At 39.7% G+C, this 14,877-nt stretch overlaps 2 protein-coding genes across 2 annotated transcripts in view; one reads left to right on the top strand and one right to left on the bottom strand.

The window, feature by feature from the left end:
• Positions 1-3,209, top strand: part of USP14 (ubiquitin specific peptidase 14) — a 51,903-nt gene extending 48,694 nt beyond the window's left edge. The window contains exon 16 of the mRNA XM_049901012.1: positions 248-3,209. Coding sequence (XP_049756969.1) covers positions 248-396 — 149 coding nt within the window. The 3' untranslated portion in view covers positions 397-3,209. The remainder of the gene's footprint in view (positions 1-247) is intronic.
• Positions 3,210-3,404: 195 nt separating this feature from the next.
• Positions 3,405-14,877, bottom strand: part of THOC1 (THO complex subunit 1) — a 58,201-nt gene continuing 46,728 nt past the window's right edge. Inside the window, exons 17-21 of the mRNA XM_049901011.1 lie at positions 14,324-14,389; positions 7,996-8,079; positions 5,324-5,471; positions 4,518-4,593; positions 3,405-3,797 (exon numbers count right to left, since the gene is read on the bottom strand). Of these exons, the coding sequence (XP_049756968.1) occupies positions 3,502-3,797; positions 4,518-4,593; positions 5,324-5,471; positions 7,996-8,079; positions 14,324-14,389 (670 nt within the window). The 3' untranslated portion in view covers positions 3,405-3,501. The remainder of the gene's footprint in view (positions 3,798-4,517; positions 4,594-5,323; positions 5,472-7,995; positions 8,080-14,323; positions 14,390-14,877) is intronic.

The raw sequence follows: 14,877 nt of genomic DNA, 5'->3' as shown, positions 1-14,877 counted from the left end.
ATCACATAGCCTTTGGAAAATTCTAAAGTACACTCTAGAGAATGAGGGTGGAAAAGACAATGCTTCAATATTAACTTCATGGAATGCCTGATAGTCTGGGGACCCACTCTGGGGGTACCTGGGCCACATTTAGAGAATTACTGCTATAGCAGATGGAATACTATGCATAAAATTGCTCAGTAACTTTTTGCAGTGGTCTTCTGAACAAATCCTGTATAATTTTATTTTCTCTCCTCTTGCTATTTAGATGAATGGATTAAGTTTGATGATGATAAAGTCAGCATCGTTACACCAGAAGATATCTTGCGGCTTTCTGGTGGTGGAGACTGGCATATAGCGTATGTTCTACTCTACGGGCCTCGCAGAGTTGAAATAATGGAAGAGGAAAGTGAATAGTAATCTTCATTTTAGCTATTTATGCTTAGGTGTGAAATAAATGTTATTCGTTGATCATTTCTATAATCCAGAGCTTTAGAGGAAGATAATTAGGTGGTTTTATGTGTTTCCCCTCACGTGGAGTAAAAGAGGGTGGCAGAAGACTTGCAAACCACTCTGTACCAATGTAAAAAATTACAGAGAAGAGAAAATATCTTTGGACTGTGCTGCCCTGTGTAAGGTAGCAGGAAGACATTAAAAAAAAACTTATTTCTTGCATAATTTAAAAAAATTCTGAGGTGAAATGCCTTTCAACCTTCTCCCTGCCTTTCACAGCTTAAGATTCAGCTGTCAGATGTTTATTGCAAACCTGTAACTCTATTACTTGTTGTTCTTGCATGGTTCAAATCACCATTTGGTACCTGCCTTATCTAACAAAAATTTTGCCAGGAAGGTGGAAAGGAAAAGTGTTCTCTCATTGTGTAACTCAGTGCTGCTGTTCACATCCCATGGGAACATGGGTACAATCAAGTATTTGTCCAGCCCAACTGGTGACTCAGTCCTGTTCTGTTGCTGGCTTTTCATGACTTTAAAATAAATTGTGATCAATAATAGTAATTTGATTATACATTTATTATTGTGTCTCTCTGATGTACTATGGTTTGTACATTTAACTTTTAAATGGTTTTGTAGTAATCAACCTTAAAAAAAGTTGACAAGCTCTGGTTGCTTATTTTTAGAACATGAAGATCTTTAATAAAAAAAAAAAAAAGAGGGAATAACAGCTTTTGACCTCAAGTCTTTTGTCTACTGAGAGTTGAAGCCTGACTGAAAAGTTTCAGATATGTTTAATAGTATCCAGTTTCTGCAGATGGTTAGTTTTACCCTGCTGTTAAGCATCCATTTTAAACATGTTTGTCATCTTCTTAGAAACCCTGGTGGCATAGTGGTTAAGAGCTACAGCTGCTAACCAAAAGGTTGGCAGTTTGAATCCACCGGGCACTCCTTGGAAACCCGATGGTGCAGTTCTGCTCTGTCCTGTAGGTCACCATGAGTTGGAATTGACTTGATGGCAACGGGTTTGGCTTTTTTGGTTTTGGTCATCTTTGCCTGCTTGTAATATATTCCGTGTAGAAAGAAACACTAAGTTGTCAAGGTAACGGAGCTCTTTGGATACTGAATGGAGTGATACTATTATCAGTCATATTGGGTCCTTGGCTCCGTTGTTGTTTTTACTCTCCCGTTAAACCCCAAACTCTTAATTCCATCTCAGAATTTAATCTCAGATCAATGATTTTAAAGCGATAGTAGGAAATACCAAAAGTACCAGGTATTTTAATATGGTGGTTTTCTTACATTTTAATACATTCTCATTAGTCATTCTTCAGCCTTGATTGACTGCTAGGGAAACAACAGAATGAGTATTGTAATTTTCTTAACGTCATAGTAAAATTTTGGGAATTATCATGAAATCTCCTATCTTTGTTTATGTTGCCTTAATGCCCTGTAGAGCGTAACATTGATAACTATTTGATTCCTAAAGAATAATGGCCATTTTCTTCACAAGTTTGAGCAGTGTGATATCATCTGAGCAAACACTAGGGGATAAAATAAGAACTTCAGGAAGCTTATTTGTGACTAGCTTCTTTCACCTCAACTTTTACTACTGGCAGTCAGTACTCCTTTTACTTTGGGAGAGGAACGCAGAACAGACTGGGGAGGATGAGACCCTAAGAACTGTAATTACTGTTTTGTATGAGGCCTTTAACTTTTTTATTCACTTTCTCATTTGGCTCAAACAATTATGAAGACATGAATTTGGCAATTAGATTTCAGGTCTTCTGGTTTGTAGGGTGCTGTGGCTGCTAGATCAGGTGAGGCAGGTTTAGAGCAGAGTATATAAACCCTGTGTGGACTTAGAATTTTACAACTGTCATTCCTTAATGGTCATCATTGTAAAAAGCTTGATTTCATTTTACTTGACCCAAAAAGCATTATTCCAAAGAGATCTTTAAAGTAGAAATTGTACTTAAATCAGTGTTGTTTTCAACTAGGAAGGCTGTTTTAGCATTCGGCCTTGCGTGTAAGGTCTTTGAGAAGGGAGAATGGTGAGAAAAGGTCTTGATTGCTGAATGTGCCTTATATGCTGCGCCACTAACACTGGGGCCATTCCCCTAGTGCAGCTGCTGTCACTGCTTAACCAGCTAGTTAAACCCAAGCAGGAGCATTTAGTAACATGCGCTCAGGGGCCCCTCTTCAGGATTCTAAACAAATAAAGATGACCTAATCTAGAGCCCTAGCAGTAAGGCTGATGTGGGAACAGGAAAGCGGAGGGTACCATCTGCAGCCAGTTACTATGTGGTGCTTTGCTGTTTATAGGTAGGGCGCTTTCCCATGGCTCACATGAACTTCGGAGCAATCTCTGACGTAAGCATCCCTATTTTAAAGACTCGAGAGCTTAAATAATTCTTGTAAGGCTGAAAAACCTAGGTTTTAGACTTCACCCCAGTTCTTCTGAAGCTGGGGGTTTTCTGTAAAGGACTACATAGTATTTTAGGCTTTGCAGGCTATATGGTCTCTGTTGCAACTCTCAACTCTGCCATGGTAGTGTGAAAGCAGCCACGGATGATACTTAAATGAATGAGCATGGCTGCATGCCATTAAAACTATGAAAACTGGTGGTGAGCAGACCAGGGCTGGCTGATCCTCTGCTTTAAAGCATAAAATGAGACTAGAGCAGTTGTAAGGTTTTAGAAAGTCTTATTCTGGGATTTCAGAATAGTTAATTAAATTTTGTAACTTAATAGCACACAAACTAATTTGGCACAGTGTATCTTAGGAAACAACATTCCCCTAAATACTGCTTATGGAGACTTAATTTGTTGAACAGAAATATATTTGGTGACCTTGAGGTCGCTTAGGTTTGGCCATTTTCTCAACCTTCCCCCCAAACCCTGGGTCAGTCATCAAGAGCCAATGTGTGTTCTGTTGTTCTTGGAGCACCAGCCAACTGTACAACAACTGTTATAAAAATGTTTATTGTTTACCAAAACCAGGGGACCTCTTATCAAATGCTGCTTGGTAACAAAATCTTATCACAGTTTTAATAAAAAAACAAAGAATAAGCTAACTATTTGTCTCATTGTCATTAGTCAGACTTTCTGCAAGATCATTTAATCCAGACTTATTCAACGCATTAATCAGATTCTCAGGCGTTGCATGTATTCCCTCTTGATCTTGCCAGGCAACCAGGAGCTGCTTAGCTCTCATCTTCATGTCTTCACTGTCACCTTCGATCTGCCTTATTTCAGAGTCTTTCATTTCCAAGTAGGGTGCCAGAACCTTCCATTGTTCACCCAGCTTGTTGGCAAATACCTCTATCTGTTCCCCTGTTACAGGTTTGTCTCGCCGAACGTCAGGACCTATAAAACACGGGGAATGTTAACTATATGCAGAATACAATGACAGGCACAACTCAAAATATACAAAACAGGAACGAGATGGGGCCACTGAAAGAGATTAACCACCTTTACCAAAATCCTGTTGCTTTCAAGTCAATTTTGACTCATAGCGACCCTATAGGACAGAGCAGAACTGCCCCATGGCATTTCTATGGCTGTAATCTTGAAGGAAGCAGGGTGGCACATCTTTGCCCCATGGAGTGTCTGGTAGTTCAAACCACAGGCCTTTTGGTTAGCGGCTGAGCGCTTAATACGTATAGTAAGCTTTATTTTAAAATTCCCCAAATAAGTTTTTTTATATTCTCCATGGGTTGGATACCATGCTTACAAATCCTGATCCTTAGACCAGTAATCAAAGCTAAGGCTGTTACCTCTATTATAGAAGGCTTTTTTCCCCCCTGAAACCAGATGCTCCCCCTATAGCTCCCCCACCCCCAATAATCAACAGAGGTATAGGTCACCTTCAAGTGCAGGTTCCTTCCTTTTTTAAAATAATCATTGTTTTCCAGTTTTACTGCATAAAATGTAATATTTCTCAAGTACTATCAAGCAATGTTTTTAATACTTCATTTAAAAAATAAGTCAGAAATTGAAAAGTAGATTAGATTAAATAACGTATCTCTCAACAAAGAATCCCAATCTTCCAATTTTTTAAACCGGGCAAGAAAATTAAATTCTTACTTTCATTTTCCTTCAGTAAAGCATCATTATCTTCCTCATCCTCATCCTCACCTGTTTTTATTTCTTCAGAAGGAGGCTATGGATGAGAAAGAATGTAAGAATGCCAACTTTGAAAATAAGTGGGGATTTTTTTTTTGTTTAGATATAGCGGTTGGGAAATTCAGGGTACAGGACCCACAACCTTACTCCGAGGGTGTTAAATATGGATATGGTCAGGCTGGAGAACAAGTGCCAGAGGGGAACTGCTGAGGGCTGGAAAGAATCCCCCTGCTCCCAACCTGGGAAGAAGGCAGGCAGTAAAAAGTGTAGTAAGATGGTCTGCAAATAGTGCGTGTAAAGTAACAACTGTCTAGGGAAGACTCGGGGAGCAACTGTCCTTAACATTTTTTTGAGTAATTTTACTAGAGTTTCAGTACACAGTACGGTTATTAGGTCTTCTGATAGCCTTCCTTGGAGAACAGATGGTAGAGAGATGGGCCAAGCTTCCCCCCATCTTTGATAAAAGATAATATAATATACTGGAAGACAGGAAGAATTCATGTCTGAGCTTACAGATGGACAACAGTGTATCTAAAGTATTGTGGACTTGAGTTAAATGCCATGTCACATAAAATTAATACTTCTTCATGTACTCCCTGTAGGTGTATACCCAAATGCATTTTCTTCCTAATTCTAAAACATGGGGGTTTGGAGATCACTAAAGTCTAAATTCAGGTCTTTGCTCAAATAATGATGACAATTTTAAAGAAGACAGATACCAACTAATGGACATAAAAAAACTGATCTGTATTAAAAAAAATACTTACTGGTAATTCCTTGGCTAGCTTTATTACCATATTTTCAAGATACTCTGGCAGACTTTTAAACTGCTGGTTGGTTGGCTGGAAGAAGTGAGGGCTTCTCCGTGCTAACAGTCTCAGGGCTCTCCAGCCATAATTAGAATTGTTCACAACCCTGTAGGAAATGTTACCTTCTGGTTAGTACAATTCTGCCACTTGAAATTCCATACTCTAAGGTAAGTAGCTGATGGTGTACCATTCTTTAATTTTGATCCTATTCCTAAAGAACTCCTCAGTATGCAGCTCATTTATAAATATTTATAAATAACAGAAACCAAAGAAATTCATAAATAATAATGGAAGCTAGCAGAGGTAGGTTCATATGCAGCAAACACACTTAGAATTTTTACATACATTTTACTTAAATTTTAAAGGTCAATTAGTGTGTCCAGTACTGACTAGAAACTACATGTGTAGAACAGGGATCAGCAATCTAGCAGGCACATGGTGTTCAGTGAGTTGACAGCCATACTGGCAACAACACCTGTACACACAAGTTTCAGACTATCTTATAAGCTCAACACTGAGTTTTGATCATGCTAATTTAACTTCTATTTGTGTAACACCTATACTTTCACTTAAATACCAACCTCTAAATAAAAAATGGTTCAAAATACTACAAGGGGAATATTGAGAAGCCACCTCTGGGACCAGTGGTATCAAGAACAGAATCCATGATATCCCCTAATGGAGCAGAGCAATGATGGGTGGTGCACAGTGAGAAATAATCTCAGAGATTCTAAAGGTGCTACTCCGAGACAGGCAAAGCTGAAGAATCCAAAGCACAAATATATGACATTTATGAACCTGGCCAATCACTTGCTGCTGCCTTCTCCCTGCTCCCCAAAGACCGTGCTGATAAAGTTAATGCCATGTTCTAAAGCTGTGCGCTTCAACAGTCTTCCTCTCTGACACGTTTCTGCTTAAACACTGAATCTTCCAAGCATTTTCAAAATTCCCCATCAAATCATACATATAAAATTTATTATTCCCCACAGATCCATACCATTCAAATTTGAACTATCACTTTAAGGTCGAATCCACCTACTCTTACGTAACAATGATAAATCAAAATTCATTCCCTTAGCACACCCTGAGCCAGGCATCAGAAGCTGTGGATACACACAGCTTATGGGCATGCTTAACACTGAGGAAGCACAGCACTGCAGCTAAGACCACAGCCTCTGGGCCAGACTGGTTTTCCTGGCTCTGCCATTTACTAGCTATGAGATCCTCAGCAAACTGTTTAACCTCCCTCTGTGCCTCAGTCTCAACTGTAAATAGAACAGTTTTCACTTTACAGGCATGAGGTAGGTGCTTAGTACCTGACACTAAGTGTGGTACGTGCCAGCAGGCATCACTGACGAATGCAGGTGCAGGACAACTCCAATGACAGGATGAGAAATGAGAACCTGAGCTAGTGGTTAAGTGTTAGGAAAGCAAGCAAGCAAGCAGGAATGCATTAGAGAATGACTGGGGAAGGGGAGAGGGGCTTCTAGGATAAGGAGGCTAGGGAAAGCTGCTCTGGGGCAGTATCTGCACAAGATCTGAAGGAAGAGAAGCCTTGGGAAGATCTCAGGAAAAGGTGTGCTGAGCAAGAACAGCAAGCACAAAGGTGCTGAGCTGAATAGAAAGATGGCCAGTGGGGCTGGAGCAGAGAGACAAGGAGAGATGAGATGTGGCTGGAGAGGTGGGCATGAGCCAGATCTAGGAAGTCTCTAGGCCATGATACGGCATGTGCATTTCATTCTGACCTTAATAGGCAGTCATCAGAAGAGTTTAAGTGGAGAATTACATGATCTGACCTGTGAATTCATCTGCTGACTGGAGAACTGACCACAGTTAGACTAGTTGAGAGGGGAAAGTAACTAGTCACACAGGGAGGCTAGTTAGGGGGCAGAGAAGACACAGAAAATAAGCAAAGGATGAGCAGCCAGAAGTGGAGACTGAGATGGAGTGGGCAGAAGGAGAGCGTAGTTTCATGGATGTCAACAGAAGAAAACTATCCAAGGAGTGGTCAAGTGGCAAATCTGCTGAGAGGTCAAAGAGGTTTTCTGTGACCTTGGTAACAGCTGGAAACCCTGGTGGCGTAGTGGTTAAGTGCTAAACGGCTGCCAACCAAAGTGTGGGTAGTTCGAATCTGCCAGGAGCTCCCTGGAATCTCTATAGGGCAGGTCTACCCTGTCCTATAGGGTCGCTATGAGTCGGATTTGACTCGACGGCACTGGGTTTGGTTTCGGTTGATAAGAGCTATCTCAGTGGAGTGATGGGGAAAACGGTCCAGCTGGAGTGGGATGAGGACAGAAAGCCAGGTGAGGAAAGGCAGGCAGTAATTATAAAACACTGTTGGGAGACACTCTGCTTTGAAGGGAAGCAGAGAAAAGAGGTGGTAGAGGGAGAGAGATGTAGGGTCATGGGAGGGTTTTTTTTTTTAAACAAGGGTGATACTAAGTCATGTTTGTAAGTTCACGGGCATTGTATCCTTGAAATCAGTATACAGTAATGTGAACTTGGTACATAAACTCACCTAAGAAAAGCATTATTCTAACACTGGCTCCACTAATAAGCTTTCTAGCTTACAACTCCTAAGAAAAAATACTGGAGAAAATTAAGGCCAGCTCATGAGAAACATTACTTACTTATATTCATTTTCAACCATATTTTCAGGATCTGCCTGTTCAATGGCTTCTTCAAAAAACTCCTCCAAAGTTGGCATGTATTCCCTGGGTAAAAAAAATATTACAGGACAAATAGTGAAGTAATAAATACTCATAAAATGGTAGCAATAAAAGATTCTAATGTTACCCACATTTTAGGTACAGTTGGATTACATAGGAACTCAGATTTTTAAGGAGGTAGATGACTCAAAACTCTCAAAGGTGGTGGTTGCTGTCGTTGAGTCGGCCCCTGGCTCATGGAGACCCCACGCACCACAGAACACAACGCTGCCTGGTTCTGCACCACTTCCACAATTGGTTGCTATTGGACCACTGTGATTCACAGGGTTTTTACTGGTTGAGTTTTGGAAGTGGATCACTAGGCCTTTATTCCTAGTCTGCTTAAGTTTGATATTATACAATATTATCTACTATTTAATATGTATTACACGGAAACCCTGGTGGTGTAAGTGGTTAAGAGTTGGGCTGCCAACCAAAAGGTCGGCAGTTCAAATCCACCAGGCGCTCCTTGGAAAGCCCATCGATGGGGCAGTTCTACTCTGTCCTATGGGGTCACATGAGTTGGAGTTGATGTGACGGCAGTGGGTTTGGTTTGGTTTTTGGTATATAGTATACAGAGCCCTGGTGGTGCAGCGGTTAAGAGTTTGCTGCTAACCAAAAGGTTCGCTGCTTGAATTTACCAGCCGCTCCTTGCAAATTGTATGGGGCAATTCTATTCTGTCCTGTAGTTGGATGAGTTGGAACCAACTTGATGGCACCAGGTTTGGTTTTTTTTAAGTAATATACATTATACACTATAATGTGTGAATATGCTGCTGCTCAGAGCCAGCAAACATGACATTTTTACATCATGTCCACACCCATGGATTTTAATAAACAGGCCATAATGAGATTTCAAGAGTTTGTAACTTCTAGCTCTTATTTTAGATTGTGACCATGACTGCAAGGTTGGTTTTTAATGACACCTTTCTTGAATTTGTTTTTAGAAATAAAATTCTGATAGTCAGGCAAATAAAATCCAAGGATCAGATCAGAAAAGACATCTTTTGACTAAAACTAGACAAACAGGCGCTCTAGAGAAGCATGAAGCATCAAACCTTACGACACTTCTGTATTTCATTCAGGAACGTGCTCTGTGATGGGGGGGCTGTGAGGTATCCTGTGGCTCCCACCACCTTCCCTTCTACGTGTCTCACCAGACAAAACTGAAGGCTCACCATCATGCCCCAGCTAGGCCCAACTACCATCCACAAATGATCTGGAGCCGTTCACTAGTTTGAAAATTATATATTCAAGCCATCAAGGCTAATGGGATGAGCATGGGTGAACACGTATGCCAGACTTTTGCCATGTCTGCTTGTGATTTTTAAAAAAAAACACCACAAATAGAATGAGAGCAATGTATCCCTCTTCTTCATCTAATTCTCCTCTCTCTGTCCCCACAGGGAGCCACTATCCAGACTTTGGTACTTATGTCCCCTCCTTTTTGTAAGAACTGACAACATGTAACATTGTTTCAAATTTTCTATTAATGGAATCCTGCTTGCAACTTAATTTTTCTGAGCTATGCCTATGTGCTAGTTCTCATCCCTTCGTTTTCTAATGCTGTCATCCAGTATTCCAGTTTGGGAACATAGGCACTCTCCTGATGATGAAAATTTAAACTGTTCTACTTTTTTGCTATTATAATGCTAAACACACACTCTCGTACCTGTCTCCTCGGGCAGATGAGCTACAGTTTCTTAGGCACTGTGGCCTTCGCACACTCACTATAGCTCACAATAAGAAATTCATTTTATGTTGTAACCCAACACACACACATATGTATATGCAGGAATGTGTATCATATACATAAATGAAACAAACGTTTCACAAAAGTATATTTTCTATTTCATGAAAAAAAAAAAAATGCTGTTTGAAAAGCATTAATGTGACTTCACAAACCACCAATGACTCTCAACCTGAAGTTTTACGAACACTGTTTTGGATCCGTGTAATGCGCGGTGGAATTGCTAGGTCTTACAGTATGCACATCTTCCATTTTCAGATGTGCCAAATTGTTTTCCGAAGTGACTCTACCAGCTTAAGACTCCCACCAGCAGCACTGGTAAATTCCACAATTCTTACACAATCTTGGCATTTTTCAATTACTGAATCTCTTCGGTATGAAGACGCATCCTGTTGTGGTTTTTATCTGCAATTCTCATGACTAGTGCGGCTGAGCATCTTTTCATAGGTTTACAAAGGTTGCTGCTTCTGAAATTCTCTCTTCCTTCGTCCTGGATCTACTGAGTTGACTTTTTCTCACTGAATTGGCAGGAGTCTAATTTTTTTCCCCCCAAATTAATCTTGCCGGAAGTTTGCCTAGTCTTAGAAACATAAAACAATAAAAACAACCCCCCCCCCCAAAAAAACAAACAGAAAAGTCTTATTGATCCTCTTATTTGTTTTCTATTTTATTGCTCTCTAATCTAGAAATCAACTCGACGGCAATGGGTTTTTTAAAATCTTATTTCAACTATTTTCAGTTTACTCTGTTCTAACTTTGAGTGCTGGCCTCTTAGCTTATTTTTAGATTTTATTCTTTTAAAGCATATAAACAACTTAATGCTGTAAATTTCCTTCTGTGTTCTATTGCGTTAGATCCAAATGTTTGAAAATGTAGTATTCTCATTTTCAATTAGTTCTGTTTTCTAATTTTTTTTATGATTTCCTCTTTGATCTAAGAGTTATTTAGAAATATGTGTTTTAAATTTTTAAAAGTACTTTTGTGGTCAGTTTTTGCTATAGATGTATAACTTAATGAGTTGTAGTCTCTATTAGGTCAAGCTTGTTCAAATCTTAAGTTTCATCTATCCAATTTATTAAATACTGAGAAAGATGTATTAAATTCGCCTAGATCGTGGATTGGTCAATTTTTTATTCTATTTAATTCTGTCAAACTTGAGACTACATTTTTAGGAAATAAAGTTTAGAATTTTTATATATTCCTGATGTATTTTTTTCTTTTATCTTTATGCAATGACTACTTTTAATACTGCTTTTTGCCTTTAAGACTCTTCTGATACCAATATAATTACATCTGTTGCTTCTTCTTCTACCTTTATTTTCAATCTTTCCACATCCTTATTTTTTAGGTGTTTCTTTTAAACAACATATAAATTTCTTTTATGTGAATTTTTTTTTTTATTTTGGCTTAAGTCAAAGTTTACAAATCAAGTCAGTCTCTCACACAAAAACTTATATACACCTTGCTACATACTCCCAATTACTCTCCCCCCAATGAGACAGCCCACTCTCTCCCTCCACACTCTCTTTTTGTGTCCATTCTGCCAGCTTCTAACCCCCCCTACCCTCTCATCTCCCCTCCAGGGAGGAGAAGCCAACACAGTCTCAAGTGTCCACCCGATCTAAGAAGCTCACTCCTCACCAGCATCCCTCTCCAGCCCATTGTCCAGTCCAATCCCTGTCTGAAGAGTTGGCTTCGGGAATGGTTCCTGTCCTGGGCCAACAGAAGGTCTGGGGGCCGTGACCACCGGGGTCCTTCTAGTCTCAGTCAGACCATTAAGTCTGGTCTTTTTATGAGAATTTGGGGTCTGCATCCCACTGCTCTCCTGCTTCCCCCGGGGTTCTCTGTTGTGTTCCCTGTCAGGGGAGTCATCGGTTATAGCCAAGCACCATCTAGCTCTTCTGGTCTCAGGCTGATGTAGTCTCTGCTTTATATGCCCCTTTCTGTCTCTTGGGCTCATAACTACCTTGTGTCCTTGGTGTTCTTCATTTTCCTTTGATCCAGGTGGGTTGCGACCAATTGATGCATCTTAGATGGCCACTTGCTAGTGTTTAAGACCCCAGACGCCTCTCTCCAAGGTGGGATGCAGAATGTTTTCTTAATAGATTTTATTATGCCAATTGACTTAGATGTCCCCTGAAACCATGGTCCCCGAACCTGTGCCCCTGGTATGCTGGCCTTTGAAGCGTTCAGTTTATTCTGGAAACTTCTTCGCTTTTGGTTTAGTCCAAAACAACATATAAATTTTTAAACTATAATGTTAGTTTCTATGAATTGGAAAATCCATTTATGTTGACTGTTACATATTTCAATTTATGTTGTGTTTTTTCTTCTCCTACCTTCTATTTGATTGCTTGATTTTGTATATAAAGTTATATGTTCCTTTTACATATTTAGCAAGCATACTTGACTTAAAGTCTAGTTATTCATTATCTCTATCTTTACCCATAAAATTTAATTCTGATCACTCCTTCCTATCATACACATTACTTTTAGCGAGTATGTTGGTTTCACCTTTATAGATAACCCCCACCTACTAATTAATGTTACATACAGTGAATTCTTGATGAAGTTTTCTCTTGTTTAATAAGGTCTCTGCACAGCTATCTTTCTTGAAATCCTTTTTTCTGGCTCAGCTTCCTTCTAACAGCTCTTTCAGTGAGGACTGTTCATGGTAAAGAGTTCCTGGATGGTGCAAATGGTTAATGCACTTGGCCGCTAACTGAGAAGCTGGAGGTTTGCGTCCACCCAGAGGTGTCTCAGAAGAAAGGCCTGGTGCTGTACTTCCGAAAAATTAGCTACTGAAAACCCTACGGGGCAGAGTTCTACCTGACACACACGGGGTCTTCATGAGGCAGAGCTGACTCCACAACAACTGGGTTTGTTTTCTGTTAAATGATGGTACATTTTTGCAGCTGTATTCCAAGAATACCTTTATTTCTCAATCATTCTTCACTGACTGACTGCCTGACTTGTTACAGCCTTCTGGTTTGATACTTTCCCTCAATACTTTGAAGAGATCCTTCCACTGACTTCTGGTTTCTTTTATTCTCAAAGTCTGCTGTTAGTCTAAGCTTTACCTTTTTTCAAATTTTCTAACTCTCGACCCTCCTGTACTGTTTTCTGGGTGATTTCTCAGTAATTAATTCTTTAATTCATTAATTTTTTCTTCACCTGCGTCTAGTCTGCTATTTATTTTAGTGACTTTTTTTTTATTATTATTATTTTCTCATTTCTAGAAGTATTGTTTGTTTTTTACAAACTTGCTTGGTCCTTTTGACACTGTCATGTCCCTATCTTTTGTTTTCAAGTACTTCTTTTGTCTTTAATTATCTTAAATATACTGATTTTACAGCCTCTATCTGATGGTTTTATTATCCAAAGTGGGTGTCTAACTTCTGTTGCTTGTCCTATCTGCTAATTCTTACTCGTGGTGGGTTGTTTCTTTGAATGTTTTGTAATAGTGGATGATGAACTTATCTTCAGACTTTCACCTGTGGGAATCTCATATGGCCTGGGTTGAAAGTGACCTGCAGAAAGATTTATATCGCCAACCTTGGGCTTTATATTTTACTATCTTAGCTTGAAAGGGCAGTGGTGGTTCCGCGGTAGAACTCTCACGTTCCATGCAGGAGACCTGGGTTTGATTCCTGGACAATGAGCCTCAAGCTCAGCCACCACTTGTCTGTCAGTGGAGGATTCCAAGTAGCTATGATGCTAAACAGGTCTCAGCAGAGCTTCCATACTAAGACAGACTAGGAGAAAAGGCCTGGTGATCTACTTCCAAAAAGCAGCCAATGAAAACTCCGACCACAACAGTCTAATTCCATTGTGCATGAGGTCGCCATGAGTTGGAGCCAGGCTGACAGCAGCTAACAACATCTTAGCTTGAGGGTTTCTTTACAGGGCTGGCAGTATAAATTCAAACTGTAAGACTGTGTGATGGCAGACCTGTGATTATAATTTCTCAGGGAATACTTTTTCATTTCCACCCAGAGCCCAGGCAGAAATGCATGAGCTTCCTCATTTGCTTGTGCCAGTGAGCATGTTTGATGTTTCCCCCTAGCCTACCCTTCTTTCACAGATAGTGTGGTGTTTCAAGGGTCTCTGCTTTATTCGGGGGAAACTTGGTTACAACTTCATGCAGGCCCAACGCCTTACCTTCTATCCTTTTGTGGCTGTCGTAAAGCCCAAGTTCCCTGGTTCCCAGGATTGGGAATCACCTCCACTGTTCCCCAACTATAAGCCACCACATCAGTTTATAGGCTTGTTCTTCTGGTTTTTGGTCCCCTCTTCTATTTTGACCCTTATTTTCTTGTGATTTCTAAAATTATTTCATTGGCACTTTTAGGTATTTTCTAGTGTGAAGCCATATTCTGAAAGGCCGAAAGTAAACCACAATAAACTCTTGCATTCACAGCTGAGAAAAATGCTCCATTTGACTGTACTTCACATTTGAGAAAAGCAACAGTTCATTTGAAAAAGATATTTTAAACTTGCCTTGTCTCTGATTTACAGGCTTCCATATTATCAGGACAGAGATTCCAGAGCCTTGTTAGCTCCTCACTACAAAACAGACAAATAAGTAAATATTTATAGCCACCATCCTCATATTCCTTAAACCTAGACAGAAAAACATAACATAAACAGTGGATTTTTGGGTGTTGATAGTGAGTTTTGTTTTTCATTCATGATTTTTGTATTCAATTATTTAAAACATTCAAGCACAATAAGAGGCAATGAATAGTTAACTAGAAAATGATAGAAACTCAAGGATTGTGGTACCTTACCACAACTAGAAGTGAGCCAGATCAATTTAAACAACAGGTTTACATTGTCTGCGACACGGACAAATGACATAGCCTAGAGCCATGGATTTAGGAAGCAGGGGACAAAAATGAACATTTGTAACTAGCTGCATGAACTCACATAATACACAATATAGATCGACAGTTTGCTTTGATCATCTATGTATGTGTGGAACACAAATTCATATTACGTTAGGATATGAAAAACTGGAAAGATCTTACGGCAACATCTTCAAAATATTACAA

This window comes from Elephas maximus, chromosome 11 (genome assembly GCF_024166365.1).
Source record: "Elephas maximus indicus isolate mEleMax1 chromosome 11, mEleMax1 primary haplotype, whole genome shotgun sequence".
NCBI lineage: Eukaryota > Metazoa > Chordata > Mammalia > Proboscidea > Elephantidae > Elephas > Elephas maximus.
This window is presented reverse-complemented; position numbering and strand designations above follow the sequence as displayed.